Source organism: Belonocnema kinseyi, chromosome 2 (assembly GCF_010883055.1).
Source record: "Belonocnema kinseyi isolate 2016_QV_RU_SX_M_011 chromosome 2, B_treatae_v1, whole genome shotgun sequence".
Taxonomy (NCBI): domain Eukaryota; kingdom Metazoa; phylum Arthropoda; class Insecta; order Hymenoptera; family Cynipidae; genus Belonocnema; species Belonocnema kinseyi.
The window spans coordinates 122685831-122701623 of record NC_046658.1 but is presented as its reverse complement, the minus strand read 5'-3'; the positions used below and the strand labels follow the sequence as shown (position 1 = coordinate 122701623).

At 29.5% G+C, this 15793-nt stretch overlaps 1 protein-coding gene across 1 annotated transcript in view; it reads right to left on the bottom strand.

Moving 5' to 3' along the window:
• The window catches only part of LOC117167494 (host cell factor 2-like), a 102965-nt gene that overhangs the window by 55256 nt on the left and 31916 nt on the right, over window positions 1-15793 (bottom strand). Inside the window, exon 2 of the mRNA XM_033352476.1 lies at window positions 7205-7362. Within this exon, the coding sequence (XP_033208367.1) occupies window positions 7205-7362 (158 nt within the window). The remainder of the gene's footprint in view (window positions 1-7204; window positions 7363-15793) is intronic.

The following is a 15793-nucleotide window of genomic DNA, read 5'->3' as shown; positions in this document are numbered from 1 at the left end:
TGCAGAAGAGACGCTAGTAGACACATGGGAAAGAAATCGGTTAAGATGGTTCGGACATGTTGAGAGAATGCCAAATGAACGACTAACGAAACAAGTGTATTGGCTATTAATGGACCCAGGTGGAGAACCTTACACAACGACTTCGTGAGGTTCTTCGCTTGGGGTGATTGCTAGAGAGATTGATCAGCAACCTGGGTCGGAGCAGTGTTGCAGAACGAACGTGTTATTTACTTAAATAGCACGAGAATTCTGGATCAATCTGAAAAATCTCTATCCCTTCCACACACTACTCCTTTCCCCTGCCGAGTGAGTCACGCCTACCCCGAAAGGAAAATGGCTTAATGGTGTAATAATAATAATAATAATAATAATAATAATATAATAAATCTATTGATTTATTAACGTTTTTTTTACCAGATATTGATGTATAAAATGGTTTATAAGAAAGCAGGTTTCATTAAGATCTTAAATGAGATTATTTTCATTTGGCGCAATAAAAGACCAATAGATAACAACCAAATTTTACAAAATTCCAACTAAGACTATTTTGAAAAATGTTCTTTTTGAAAAATAACTGGAGAACTTTGTAACACGAAAAAAGGACTTAAAGACTCAAAAGGCAATAGCCCTTATTTTGGGGTCGGCGGATACAGTCCCTCAGGAGAAACCAGTAAATCAATAGCGACAACATCGGTAACAAGTTTGCAGGACCCTCTGCAACGAAGAACAGTGATTGGCAGCTTGCGACAATATTGAAAGTTAGGGGATTGCCAAGATTACATGTTCGCTCTTCAGAATCTCTTCTACATTCAAAATAAAACTCTCGAATATAGCCACCAATATATCATTGGGAATTAGAGAAAATAGAAAGAAAAATTACACATGTTAGAAGACAACAAAAATGGCTTGTTAATTAATAATAAATATTTTTACTTAAAAAAGTACTTTGAGATGAACAAAATAAAAAGTAAACCTAATGCTACACTGGGTGTATTCATAATGAATGTATTTATTTGTCCTCTTTTTATTAGCACTTCCTTTCCTAAGTTGCTTTGAATATTCTAATATTCGTTTATGATAAATTTTCTGACTTCAAAATGTAATTATTTTAAAATTTCCGATAAACCAGAAATATTATTTCCAGAAAATTGAGTCCATCCATAAAGGGCAGTTCGTTATTTGGTCAATCGATGCATATCGAAAATGCAAGCTAATACATCATTTACAACACTGGTGTATTTCTATTATCAACAAAAATGTCCCTATGTAAATAAACCAAATATTTCTAATACCAAGAAAATCCTTACATAAACATACCAAAAGTTTGCATACAATGCTTAAAAAACATTACTGGTATATCATGGAAGTCCATGCAAGATTTTTTGAAAGTTTGACAAATGCTTCTCTAATAATTTATAAATGTATAAATAAGGCTAAAACAAATGAATTGGTTTTATTAATCTAACAGTTTCTTTATAGGACAAAATAAATCAAAAGTCTTGCTTGATTTGAAGCCATCGAAAACTTCTGAGCTAATTTATAAGGGAAATATTTTCCAACAAATATGTTAAACAGGCAAACACTCTTCTCTGAAGTTTTCACCTTGTGTCACGAAACAAGCTTTTTATTTTAAAAGAAAAATTCCAGGGACGTTCCACTCAAGTTTCCGATGACTAAAAATGTAAAAAAAATTCAAGGAATTAGATTTTAGTCTTTAAAATAAATTTTAATTAAAACTGGACCTAAAATTAAAATCACATTTCATTGACATTTCAAATTAGTTCACGAAATGAGGACAATTTTTGATGTACGATTTACATAGTCCCTGAATAAGAGACATACTGACCTGACTTGGTTTTAAATCACAGCGAGAAAGCATACTCAAATTACAATTTTCTGGCAGGCACGAAATCTTTTGACACGCAACTGTTCATTGAAATTTTTATTAATTTATCATGCAAACCAGCAAAAATAGCGTTTTATGCGTGCTTATTACTCGTTTGTCATTTTAAATGCCTCACTAGCATACAATTTTTATTTAATTTAAATTTTCATTTGAATCGAATTTAAGTAATCTGTAACGTGCATTCAAATATAAGAGTTTAGCCTAAGAGAAGGAAATTTAAAAATTAAAAATTTAATGTGAGATCTTATACCGTAATAAAATGTTCTTAAAAGACATTCTTAAATGCTGAATCTTCCTTATATCTGTCATTTTCAACACTGATCGATTTCGAAGATATTCACAATTAAAAATTAGACATCTAGTTAGGTTCTAAATGTTTAAATTTTAAAACAAATAAGATTATCTACATCTTTTTGAAATAGGTCCATCCTCAAGATTTGCAATTGAAGATCCTTCAATTATTATTGTGTATAATTTTAAATGATCCAGTTTTGAATATTTTAAATTCTCAAGCTTCAAATTAAAAAAAATTTGAATCTAAATGACGTAAATCGAAGTATTTTTTATTACAAATTTTCAAAATTTAAAGGACTTCAATTTGATAAGATTTACAACTCAAAATTCAGCAATTCTGAAGAGTTGAAAATTGACAATTCTTTAATTTTGAAACTATGGAATTATAAAGTATTAAATTTTCGAGTTTATATTTTAAAGATTTAAATTTGAAAATTCTTCAATTTTAATAATTTGATAATTTAAATTTTGAAATTTTAAAGTGATACATTTTGAAAACTCTTCAATTTAGAAGATGTATAAATAAAGATTCTTAAATTTGGGTGATTTTGATTATCAAAAATCCAGTTTCAATTTTTAAATCTTTTAAATTGAAAAGAATTCGAAATTAAATTATAGAAATTACAGATTACATAATTTTGAAGATCAAAAGTTCCACACTCAGTGTATTCTTATTTTGATTACAAAAATTAGATTTCGAGAAAATAAAAAACTAAATGCAACAAAAATGATCTCACTCTTTTTTGGTTTATTATCAGCCCTAACTTTTACAAGTTGACGAACTTTCAAATGTTAATCATCAAAATTACAGAATTGTTTATTATTAAAATAAAAACTTGCGTGATTTTAAATAGTTAATTTTCAAAATTAAAAGATGTTCAATTTTAAAAGATTTACAGTTCTGAAGAGTAGCAATTGAAGCTTTTTGAACTTTGAAAATATAAAATATATATAAATGATATATAATATATTATACATCATATATAATATCATATATAATGATGGAAATTTTTTAAAATAATAAAATGTTGAAGATTTAATATACAAGTTTATTTAATATTATGAATTTTCAATTGTAAATTCTTCAATTGTCAGCAGTAAAAATGAGAGCGTTAATTTATATTTCTGAAATTCTTATAGGTTTTTACATATGTCCAATATGTTCCGGCATATAAAAAATACTTTAGAGGAACAAGAAATCTCTGGTTTAAATAGACTTTGCACCGTTCTTTTTTAATTGTAGTCTAGAATTTTTCAATAATGTATATTGTGAAAATGCATGGCCGGGGCTTATAAAAAAACCTGCAAAATAAAGCTATGAAGAAAAAACTTTTTCAAAGACGCCGTGAAAAATAAATGGTTTATTAGGTCGCTGTGCAAAAAAAAACATTGTTTTAAAACACCGTGAAGAAGAACACATCTCAGTAAAATGCTACGAAAAAAATATATTTCGATAAATGCTGAGAAAACACCTTATTCCTATAAACGCCATGAAAAGAAAACTTAGCCATGAAAAAACCGTGAAAAAAACTTTCTTTTTGAAAAAGCCGTGAAAAATAACCGTATTCGTTAAAACTTTCAATTACACTGTTTTCTTCCAAGAAAAAAACTATAATAATCATTTTTCCGTAAAAAAAAGTATTATTGGTGGACTATGCAAAAAACTATAAATATCAAGTTAAAATCGTGTGTTTTACGCTGCCACACAATGGTCAAAAATCGGAAAAAGGTGGTCAAAATCAGAAAATGTTCATGAAATGGGCCAAATTCGATTACTTACGGGTTTTTAAGCTCGATGATTACGAATCCGATGTCGAAAATTCCGAAAACAAAATGACGGATCAAATATGGCGGACGAGTATACCTAATAAACTTTCGAGTTTTTTCAAAATTGGTATAACGGACTTTTCAAGGTTGCTGATTACGAATCCGATATCAAAAATTCCAAAAACAAAATTGCGGATCCAATATGGCGGACGAGTATGCTAAACAAACGTTAAATTCTTTTCAAAATTGGTATAACGAGGTTTTGAAGATCGCTGATTGCGAATACGAATTCAGAAATTATACATATTTAATTTTAAGATGGTGGATTCAAGATGCCGGTTCCCAAATTTAAAAAAAAAATATACGAGCTTGCAAGCCTATACTCGTGGTTTTTGGAGACGCTGCTTGCGGATTTCAAGTTACTAAATTAAAAATAAAATTAGTCGATCAAATTTAGTTTACATTGATACGTAAATCTTCGAAATCGTAAATAAGATTTTAAATACTTTAATTTCAAAAATGTAGGCATTCATAGAATTTATGGATTACGCTAAGTAAGAGTAAATTTTAAAAATTTCATCAGCATGTCAACCACAATTTATGTGTCAGTGTTAGCCATATGAGATCTATTTTGAAGAATTACGAGAATATAATCGTATATCAGCGATCGTAATCGGCGACCCCAAAGACCCCTGAGTATAGATTTTGAAGCTAATATATATTTTTTTCAAAATTTTGAAACATCCATCTTGAATCTGCAATCTTGAATTTAAACATTTCCAAATTCTGACTTTAAATTCGTAATCAGCGATCCCAAAAAAAAACCAGAGTAAAAAGTTTCAAGCTCACATATCTTTTTATTCAAAATTTTGAAATCGCCATTTTGAATCCGCCCTCTTGAATTGAAAATTTCTAAATTCTGACTTCAGATTCGTAATCAGCGGCACCAAAAAGCCCCGAGTAGATATTTTCAAGCTCATATAACTCTTTTTTCAACGGATTGAAATCGGCATATTGAATCCGCCATCTTAAATTGAAAATTTCGAACTTCTGACTTCATATTCGTAATCAGGGACCCCAAGAACCACCCGAGTAGAGATTTAAAAACTCATTTATCTCTTTTTTCTAAATTTTTAAATCGCCATCTTGCATCCGCCATCTGGAATTGAAATTCTCTAAATTCAGACTTCATATTCGTAATCAGCACCCCAAAAACCCCGACTAAGAATTTTCAAGTAAATTCACCGAACAGAAAAATATGTGCAACAAAGGGTTAATCTAAAAAATACAAGCATATAATGTTAAATTATATAACATATTTTATTATTAATAAAACGATAAGCCATTATAATTATAACAATAGAGAAAAGTAATTATTTACTTGAAGAAACAATGTGAAATGATTTGCTTCCTAAGGGCTTTCATAAGTATTTTTTAACGATGCCTTCTTAAGAAGTTACTTATCACGGTATTTTCATGAATAAGGTTTTTTTTCACGGCGTTTTCACAAAAAATATGTTTATTCATAGCGTTTTCACGAGTAAACTTTTTCCTCACGGCTTTTCTTAAAAATGGTTTTTTTTCGCAGTGTGTACTAAAATATGTTTTTATTACGGCTATTAAATGATGCGGGTTTTTTTTACAGTATTAATACAAGACGTGTTTTTTCACAGCATTTACCAATATGTATTTTTTACAGTGCTTACTGACATATATTTTTGTTTATCACATTTTATAGAGATGAATTTTTTTCATGGCGTTATGATAAGAAGTGTTTTTTTCACCGCAATGTAACTTACGGGTTCATTCTCCTAAGCACCGGCGATACATGAAAATAATTTGCATATGATAAGTATTTTGCAAAAAAATAAGAAAACTTTTTGGAAAAAAACTTTTGGGTCCCTGTGACCCGTTCTACCACCTGAGGGTTAAATCAGTCGGATACAAAATATTGCTATTTCGATTTAACATGATAAGATATTGATATTCCAATTTGAATTAAAAAATTCTCATTCAATCGCAACAACTCCAAGTGGAAAGAGAATTTTCTAAGATGTCAAACTTACTTCCTTTCCACTAACAGATTATCATGTTTTAGGTCATTAAATTTCTTCAAACATTTTTTTACCAGGTCCTTGAACTAGTCAAACTTTTGGCTTCAAAAATGTGATACAATTAATTCCTCTAACTTCCAACGAAAATATATTTTACATGTTTTATGAGAAGTGTCACTCATTATGAAATAAAAAATAAGTAAGTCTATGCATTTTACCACAATAAATAAATCAAATTATTCGTAGTAGTTTATCTTCGATAGTTAGTTACAATGAATAACATGGTTGCATTTGATTCATAGTTTTTAAATATTGTTTGATGAATGTTAAACAATATCCTTCGAGAACTGATCTAAGAGGCCTAAAATATAAATATTCTTTTTCTGACAGATCCGGGAGAGTACCATCTGAATAAAATTGCAACATGTTCACAAGGTTTAAAAGGCAAGATAAATGGCTAGTAGTATACATATGATCAAATTTTTATCTTTAAAATGAATGTTCTATTTTAATGCGAGAGGTAAAAAAATGGCCGATAGTATGTTCTAGCAAAAATCTCCTTTATTAAGCTATAATTCGACGTGTCTCAATAATAAGGTTCCATCACGGAGAGACAAAATGAAAATGTGCTAACTTGCAAAGACAAAATGAAATTTCAGGTTTCAATTCGTCTGGTGACTTCTCAAAGCTTTGAAATTCCTTACAAATTGTATTAGGAACATGAGCGCCTTACACATTGCAGCACCTTTTCATTAGTTGTCTACGAGTTGTTAGCAACTTTTAATTTGGTTTCTCCGAGTTGGAACCTTGTCAAATGGACATGTCGAGCTCTAAATATATTTATAAAAATGTTGCTTGATTCGATAATAAGCATCATCAGTTTCATAAAATTTTTGTCTGTCCTAAGAATAAACAAACCGTCAACTTTTTCTAAAAAAATCCAAGTGTTTAGCGAAATTTACAAGGTTAAGTAAGAATGTAAATTAAGTCACATTTATTAAAATCCCAGAAAAATGGGTATCCACAGATAAAACTTTCCAGCTTCAATTTTCTATGTAATACTCTCCCAACTTGATCATCACTCGTCAACATTACGATTTCGTAACTTCTTCTAACATAGGAGCTTTAATGCGGACAAAGTGAACGAATGAATTGAAAAATTATTATATATAATAGTTTTTACCTTGACTGCGTAACACCAAAGCGGTGTTTCAACTCCAGCAGAAAATCCAAGTTCTCCCCCAAAAACGTAAAGACAGTCTTTGTAAGCTACTGCACTATGTTCCTGAAGTGCTGGAGGTCTTTCACCTCCCGGATGCAATTCCTCCCATCTGCTTTCAGCTAAAACAGAAAAAAAGTACTCCAGTTAGACTAATTACTGTACAAATTAAAATGAAAATCTTTCATTTTCAAAATATGATATTTTAAGGAAAAGAAAGTCTTACGTCTATAGATGAATACTCGAAGCAGAAAAAAGACTTATGTGTTTGTTTATTTTTTTTTCTCTATGTTCGATTGTAGTTTTTGATATAATTGACATATCGGCCTTATTTTTTTAAAATTCCAGAGGTTAGTGTGTTTTGATTAAGAGGCTATATCTGAAAAGATATGGCAAAGCCATTATTCCTTACCCCCGTTTCCTGCAGCCCTGTTCTTCATTATGCCTGTTTCACCCAACCTGTGAGGTAAAAGTATTTGCCTAAAATTGAAAAAAAACCCTAAACATTTCCGGTTGTTTTGTGTTTAGTTAAATAGACCACAACTGAAAAAAGATAAAATAAAAATTACCATAGACAGATCAGCAGAATAAAATAAAAAGGAGCAAGAAAGTATGGTACAAAAGAACCTCGTAAATGATACAAACAGAAACAAAAAAAAACTTGAAGCACTTTAAAAAGAAAAAAATTTTAATTAGTAAAATCTTTAAATCAATTATTAAATTTTGAAATTCTGCTACATTCTAATAAATTAGAAAAGCAAGAGTGAAATTCGTAAAAAGAATTACAAATCGAAAACACGGATATTGATTTTGCACTTATGTACCTGATGCACTGAAAGGTATGAAATAAAAAATCATTTTAAAAAGTTCGAATACGCTAGGCATCAAAAAGTCACTCTGATGTAGAAAACAAGAGTTTCTTCTATCATTAGTATAATAGTGAAATTTAATAATAAAATTGATGGTTCTTTAAAAGTTAGAGTAAAATTTTGCAATTAAAAACATTTAATAAAAATAAAATGGAACCAATCAGCAAAAACGAGACTGTTCCTCTCAATTATATCGACAAATAAAAGGGGGCAAAAGAATATTCACAGTAACATAATATATAAAAAAGAATCATTTTATATTTTAACATTAGCATAATACGGGTAAATGTGATGATTGATTTAATTCGTTTTAATTAGATATTCTCAATTGCACAGTTTTATTCTGAAATGTAAAGAAGTATCCATGTCATTATTAAATTTTACTATGCTACTAATCAAGTGCCCGTTCTTTTAGGCAATCAGAAGAATACAGAACCATTATTTTAAATGCCTAAACATTTTTTTTTAATGTAATTAATGAGATATAGGTACTCTTACAAAATATTATAAATGATGATTTTATGTCATATATTCGAAAAGTTTAATTTGAAAGCAAAAAAGACGAATATTATACCAAAAAAAGTTACATTTTCAACCCGAGAAAATAAATTTCCAACATAAAAGTTAAATTTTTAGTTAAAATAATTAATTTTTATCAAAAAGTGACGAATTTTCAACACAGAAGATTAATTTTTAAATAAAAGACCAATTTTTACTTAAAAATTCTGCGGTTAAATTTGCATTTACGAGAGTTAATTTTCATTTTTAAAAAAAGAATTTGGTACAAAAAAAATTTATTCTATATTAAATAGTTGAATATACTACCAAACTTTTGAATTTTTAAGCAAAAATACAACATAGCAGTTGAAGTTTCAATAAAAAGTTAATTTTCAACCGAGACCGATTAATTTTTATCTAGGAATTTTTTAACCAAAAAAAGTTGAAATTTCTACAGAAAGAGATACATTTTCCAACAACAAAAAATTTTAGTCAATTAAGAGAAAAAATACAATCCAATTACTTAATTTTCAACCCAAAAAGCTGAATATTCATCAAAATAGTTCATGTTTCAACCAACAAGAACTTTCTAACAAAATTGTTAAATTTCCCACAAAGTAATTCAATTTTGAATCAAATAGTAAAACTTTTACCCAAAAAAGGTTTCGAAAACATTTTGAATAGGCAACGAATGAAAAAATCATTAAAAATGATTGATAGTATTTTAATAATGAATTAATAATTATTAATAATATAAATTACAAAAAAATATCTACTTCAAATAAGGACAGCGTAAAAATAGAGAGGCCATTTTTGTTTGCAGATAATAGAATTTTGCGGTTATTTATGGAAAGTTGATATATATAATTGATCAAATTACCCTAAATTACCAAAAATATCCGGAAATTTATAGAAATTTAAAAATTGAGCTTGGGGTAACTTATTTTAAGTTTCCATAAATTACCTGTAATATTAACATAATTTATCACCAAATTTGAGAAATTTATGAAAATTTTTGAAATGGAATTTTCGTTAATTTATGGTAAGTTACCATATTTATCTGTAGAATTACCATAAAATACCGAAAATTTCTATGAATTTCCGTGCATTTATAGGCATTTTTAAATCGAATTTAGGAAAATTTATAGTAAGTTACATAAATTGCCTGCAATATTACGATTAATTATTTTTTAAATCCATAAATTTCCGTAAATTTATCAAAATAAATAACATAAATACCATAAACCTTTAATTAATTAAATTAATTTAATTAATTTCCTGTAATATAACCATAAATTTCCTAAAATTTATAAAAAGTTTAAAATCGCATTTTAATAATTTATGATAATTTACCATATTTGCCTGTAAAATGACCATAAATAACAGAAAATTTCCGGAAATTTATGTACATTTTTTCATTTAATTTTTGCCAATTTATAGTAAGTTATTATAAATTACTTGTAATATTACCATAAATTACCAAAAAATCATAAATTCCTGAAAATTTATAGAATAAATTTAAAAATTGAGTTTCAGGTAATTTATTTGAAGTTTCCATAAATAACCCGTAATATTAACATAAATTACCCACAAAATATCAGGAATGTCCGGAAATTTATTAAAATGTTTAAAATGGAATTTTCGTTAATTCATGGTAATTATCATATTAACCTGTAATATTACCATAAATTAGACTATAAATTACCTGTAATATAACCATAACTTACCAGAAAAGTCGTAAACTTCCGGAAATTTATAAAAAATTTAAAATCAAATTTTTAGTCATTTATGATAATTTACCATATTTGCTTGTAACATTGCCATAAATGACCGAAAAATTCCCGGAAATTAATGGACGTTTTAAAATTTAATTTTAGGCGATTTATGGTAAGTTATCATAAATTACCTGTAATATGACCATAAACAACCAAAAAATCAATAATTCCCGAAAATTTATAGTATGTTTAAAATCGAATTTTGGGTAATTTATGGTAATTTACCAATTTACCTGTGAAATTACCATAAAATAATCCAAAATCTTGCTTAAATTTCCCGAAATTCATAGACATTTTTAAATTGAAATTTGGAAAGTTGATGGTAACTTACCATAAATTACCCTAAAAATTACCGTAAATCATGCTTCATTTATTCGAAATCTAATATGAGCTGAAATGATGACTGTATTTCGAGAAATGTCTGAAATAATCCATTTGTTATAAAAAAAAATCACATGCACCAAAGAGGAGAGGGACTTTTTTACGGAAAAAACGCTAGCCTACAATTCGTACTGAAAAAAAACTCGTCGAAAAAGTCTCTTTTCTCGCCCTGGGTGCAAAACATACTTATCTTTGAAACCTGTAAAACATGAACTTAAATTAAAAGCCTTTTTAAACATTTATGGATATATGACATTAAATCATTAGTCCTATTATTTTAGAAAAGTGTATTTCATTAATTAGATAAGCATCGAAATAACAATCAAATCTTAGGAGTTTAAAGTGTGTTTTAATATTTCATGGTAATTTTCGTCTAATTACCGAAAAGGCATCAGACCTTTAGAAGATTTTTTAAGTATTATTCTGAATACCTAAATAAAATCGACACCATATGCCTCAAACTTCTAAATGCCTACGACACATATACATCTTGGAAACGAGAGTAACCATTTTCACTTTTCAAGAAGGGAAAGTTGTTTAATTACTTTTTAAGCAGAATTTAGTAGCTTTAAGTTGCTGCATGGCTCATTATATTACTAACAAAAGAATTTCAAGCCTTCCCATTATCCTACGTCAATTCCTCTTCGTACATATTCTTCATATGTGCGATGGTGTGTCAAAATTTTTGTGTACATCACGTTGTTCTGCATCTTGTTCACCGTATAAATTCATTTGGCCTAGTTTTTATGTAATGAGGAGAATATATTATCAAGGGCATAATGGCTCGAAGAACCGTGTTCCAAAAAGCGCAATTTGAAATTTTCTTTGCCTTCTTAGTTCTCTAGATTTTTCTGTGTACAGAGACATACAATTATCATTTTAGAAACAATTATTATCGACATTTTTATTCAATAATTATTTAATTTTAGTAATTTTTGTAGATACACATCTTATTATGTATTTCTGAATTCTTCAAATCATACTTGTTATTTTAATTTTGCAAAGCAAAGTGTCTGGTCATTCTGATGAATGATAACTTTCAGTAACAGAAATTTTTTCTCTCTGTTTGGTGGTGTATATAATGTACACATTTTCCATGTTACGCTTATTTTTTAAGACATCATTAAAAAGTGTCACCGAATTTGGTGTATTTATTAGGTAATAGCAATTAACCATTAAAGTGCTATTTTCAACAATTCCATGAGAAGTGATAGGATGATTTTTTATTTTCTCAAAAGATATGAGATATAAAATATGAGTGTTATCTAGTGGAAATAAAAATTTTGAAAACGGTCTTTTAAACCTAATTAGACACGTTTAAAAATAAATTATGTCATAAAAAAGGATAGCCTGTTTCCCACAAATTCATTTTCATATTTTTCCAAATGATCTTTTTCCAACTGAATTTATGAAATCTTTTATACATTTAAGGACTTTGTACTGGAAAAAATACACAAGAAAAAAATTATCATATCTGAAGTACCCCAGAAAGGGAGGCAATAATTTAAAAAATGAAATTTTTTTGTGTTTTTTTAATTAAGAATGCCGTTTGGATTCAGCTGAAAAGGGTAATTTTACAAAAAAACACAGACCTGAGATTTAAAAAAATTTGTTTCACTAACATTTCTAATTTTCCACATTAATACCATTTTTTCTAAAGTACTTTTACTAAGTAAGCAACCTCAAAAGTCTAAAAAAGATTCTTTCGACATTCCTGCGTTTAAAAAATTAAAAACATTCACATACATTGAAAACTTTTTCACATACTCAAGAAACAAAGACGAATTTTCAACAAAAAAGTTGAAATTTTAACCAACTAATGAAATCCTTAACTGGTCAAGATTCATCTGTCACCAAACACTTTGAATTTTTAAACAAGAAAGATTAAAATTCAACCAAAAAAATGTGTATTTTCAACCAAAAAGTTTAATTTTTAAAAATTTGTTCAAACCAATGAGTTGCATTTATAACTAAATAGTTGCCCTTTCAATGAAATAAATTCTGGACTTAAAATATAATAATACACTTTTGAATTAGAAAGAGTTAACTTTAAACAACAAAAGATGAATTTTCAACCAAAAGATATGACTTTTCTAACACAAGGTCAATTTTTCACGCAAAAAGACGAATTTTTTATTTGAGGAAAGACGAATTTTCAACAAAACATTGGATTTTTTTGTCACAAAAGATAACCTGCAAGTAGAACTTTCAACCAAGAGAACTGAAATTTGAAACCCAAAACCCAGGTGCAAATTTTCCATTGGGCCACAGTCGGGCCAACTTTCTCGGAGTTGGGCTAACTTTGCCAAACAGGCATTGGCCAACATACCGAAATGATAACTATAGCCCAACTCCGTTTGCCGACTATTGGCTACCATAATTGACCCAACCATGACTACACGGAAAAAAAATTCTTGAGGCGAACGAGTGACTCGAGAATATATTAAACTCAAAGAAAGTGTACGCTTGGATTAGGTAAAACGTTTAATTAGAAGAGTCAAACATTTAGTTACTTTATGTAAATTGTTCTCGTAAATCAGTAATTTGGACAAAATTGCTAAGTTCGAAAGTTTATTATTTTCGACAGATTATGTATAATTGTATTATCTGCAGATTAGAAAAAAATTTAGTTGTTAGAGAAATATATTAACTTACAGTAGCCAATCTTTCGTCTGGTATCGCGAAAAGGAATTTCCCTGAAATCCGTGTAATGCATTTGAAGGTCAAGTTTGTTGTTTTTATCGCGTTTCTTGATATTTCAATATAGTTATCGCCTACAATCGAAACAAATGTAAATTATTATTACTGCATCATAAGCTCTACTTAATATTTACATTCGCGCACATTTTAAGTGGTAAAAAGCGTTTAATTATCCAAAGTAAATCTCAACTGTCACTGCTCCCGATTAGACCGTCGCCATTTTATTTCGCTGCTCCCATAATGCACCGGCGCTCTTCCGATAATTGCTTCAGACACCTATTCTTAATATTCCTATTATAGCTATACTTATTCGCGGTTTGACTATATGATAGCCCTGGTATATGAAAAATGGTCAAGGATATTCATTTTCGCTGATCCAGGGACCTTTCTAAATTCCTTCGTTCGTTTTCAGCTAAATGTTTAGCTATAATAAGGAATAATATCCCTGTCACAGCTCAATTTTTTTTACCGTGTACTAGAAGTCGGCCCAACAGCGAAATTATAACTTTGGCCCGACCATGTTAGCCGACTATTGGTACAATATCCATTACCAAAATCGGGCCAACTATGGCAATTACACGGACAAAAAGTATCCATTAAATCTTATAAAAGTAATCTTATAGTAGAGAATACGATGGGTAGTTTAATAAATATAATGGAATCACTACACTGTTTATAATCGCACGCTATGAAAATTTTTATTCGCCTTGGGGCTCGAACCCTATAAGTTTCGCATTCCTAATCCATAATAGACCATGGACTCATAAGGTAAATTGGAGCGTGATACGGATAAGGCCAATTTTCACATGAGATGTTCGTCTGATGATGAGGAACGTAAAAATGGGTGCCTGGCAGATGTGAGTGGATGCGTTCACATGTGGCGACCTGTCAAAGGTGCGAATTTTTGGCAGTAAACTTACGTGACTCGGATAAGGTTGAAAATTGGTGTACATGTAGGGGCTGACATTATAAATAGCACCTGCGCATTGCCAGGCACTTACCTGGATGCAAAAGTGTTGCCAGGCGGCTTCGAAGTCGCCGGACATTCAGGTGAAATTTTTTGAAATTGATTTTACAGGGAAAAGTTTGAAAGAAAAGTTGGTCCACTCCCAGAGATGCATATTTTCATTGGTATATCAATTTTTGATGAAATTGATATATTTAGAGAAAACATCGATTAAAGAAATACCATAACAATAAAAAGCCCTTTTTATTGACAACGAGTGATTTTTTCGAAAATTATTATGAGACAAAAGGTACTCTATTACATGTATACTCCAAGATGAATAAGAAGTATTTGTTCAAAATGTTAATATTTACCAAGTTATTCGCATTTTTCCTTCTTTTTCCCATTTTTTCAATCACCTGCTGTATCTTTAGCAATTTAAAAGAAGGTGTGCTCAAAATTAGTACACGAATAAAGTAAGTCTTGTGCAATGAATTGGCGTCAGCCACTTTCAATTAAAACAATAATTTATTCTGCTATAAATAGTCATAATCAGTGTCACGTTCTCAGCTTCTTATTATCGTAGAAAGTTGTAATAAAGATGAATATGATTATAAAAATTAAACAACAAAATCGCTTTACTTTAAAATACCCATTATTTATTATTGTTAAAGTTTATGTTTTGTCGTCGAGATACGTTCGATCTTTATTACCGTGACGAATGTCAAGTTTCCCAGATCCAGCGTGAGTCATGAGCGTAGGCATTACAAATTCTTCGTGCTGCATTTTTAATGCAGTTCTATAGCATTAAAAATGCCATCGTAATGCCTACGCCAATGACCCACGCTGGCTCTGGGAAACTTGACATTCGCCAGGCAACACTTTTGCATCCAGGTAAGTGCCTGGCAATGCGAAGGTGCTATTTCTAATGTCAGCCCCTACATGTACACCAATTTTCAACCTTATCCGAGTCACGTAAGTTAACTTCCAAAAATTCGCACCTTTGACAGGTCGCCACAGGTGAACGCATCCATTCACACCTGCCAGGCACTCATTTTTACGTTCCTCATCATCAGACGAACATCTCATGTGAAAATTGGCCTTATCCGTATCACGCTCCCATTTATGTTGTGAGCCCACGGTCTATAACACCTAAAGCCTCTTGGCTAACCTAGCTGGAAGTATTACAAAAAAATCTGAAATATAACCGACAGCTGTGCATGGCCGTCTGCAAATTTCTGTGAACCATTCTATACAAAATATTGCTACGCTGATAATAATATATGTAATAATATTTCAGATTTTAAAATATTTCAAATTATTATTGAATATTTTATGTGATTAATCAAGATTTAAACTAAATTTAAAAATATTTTAAGATATT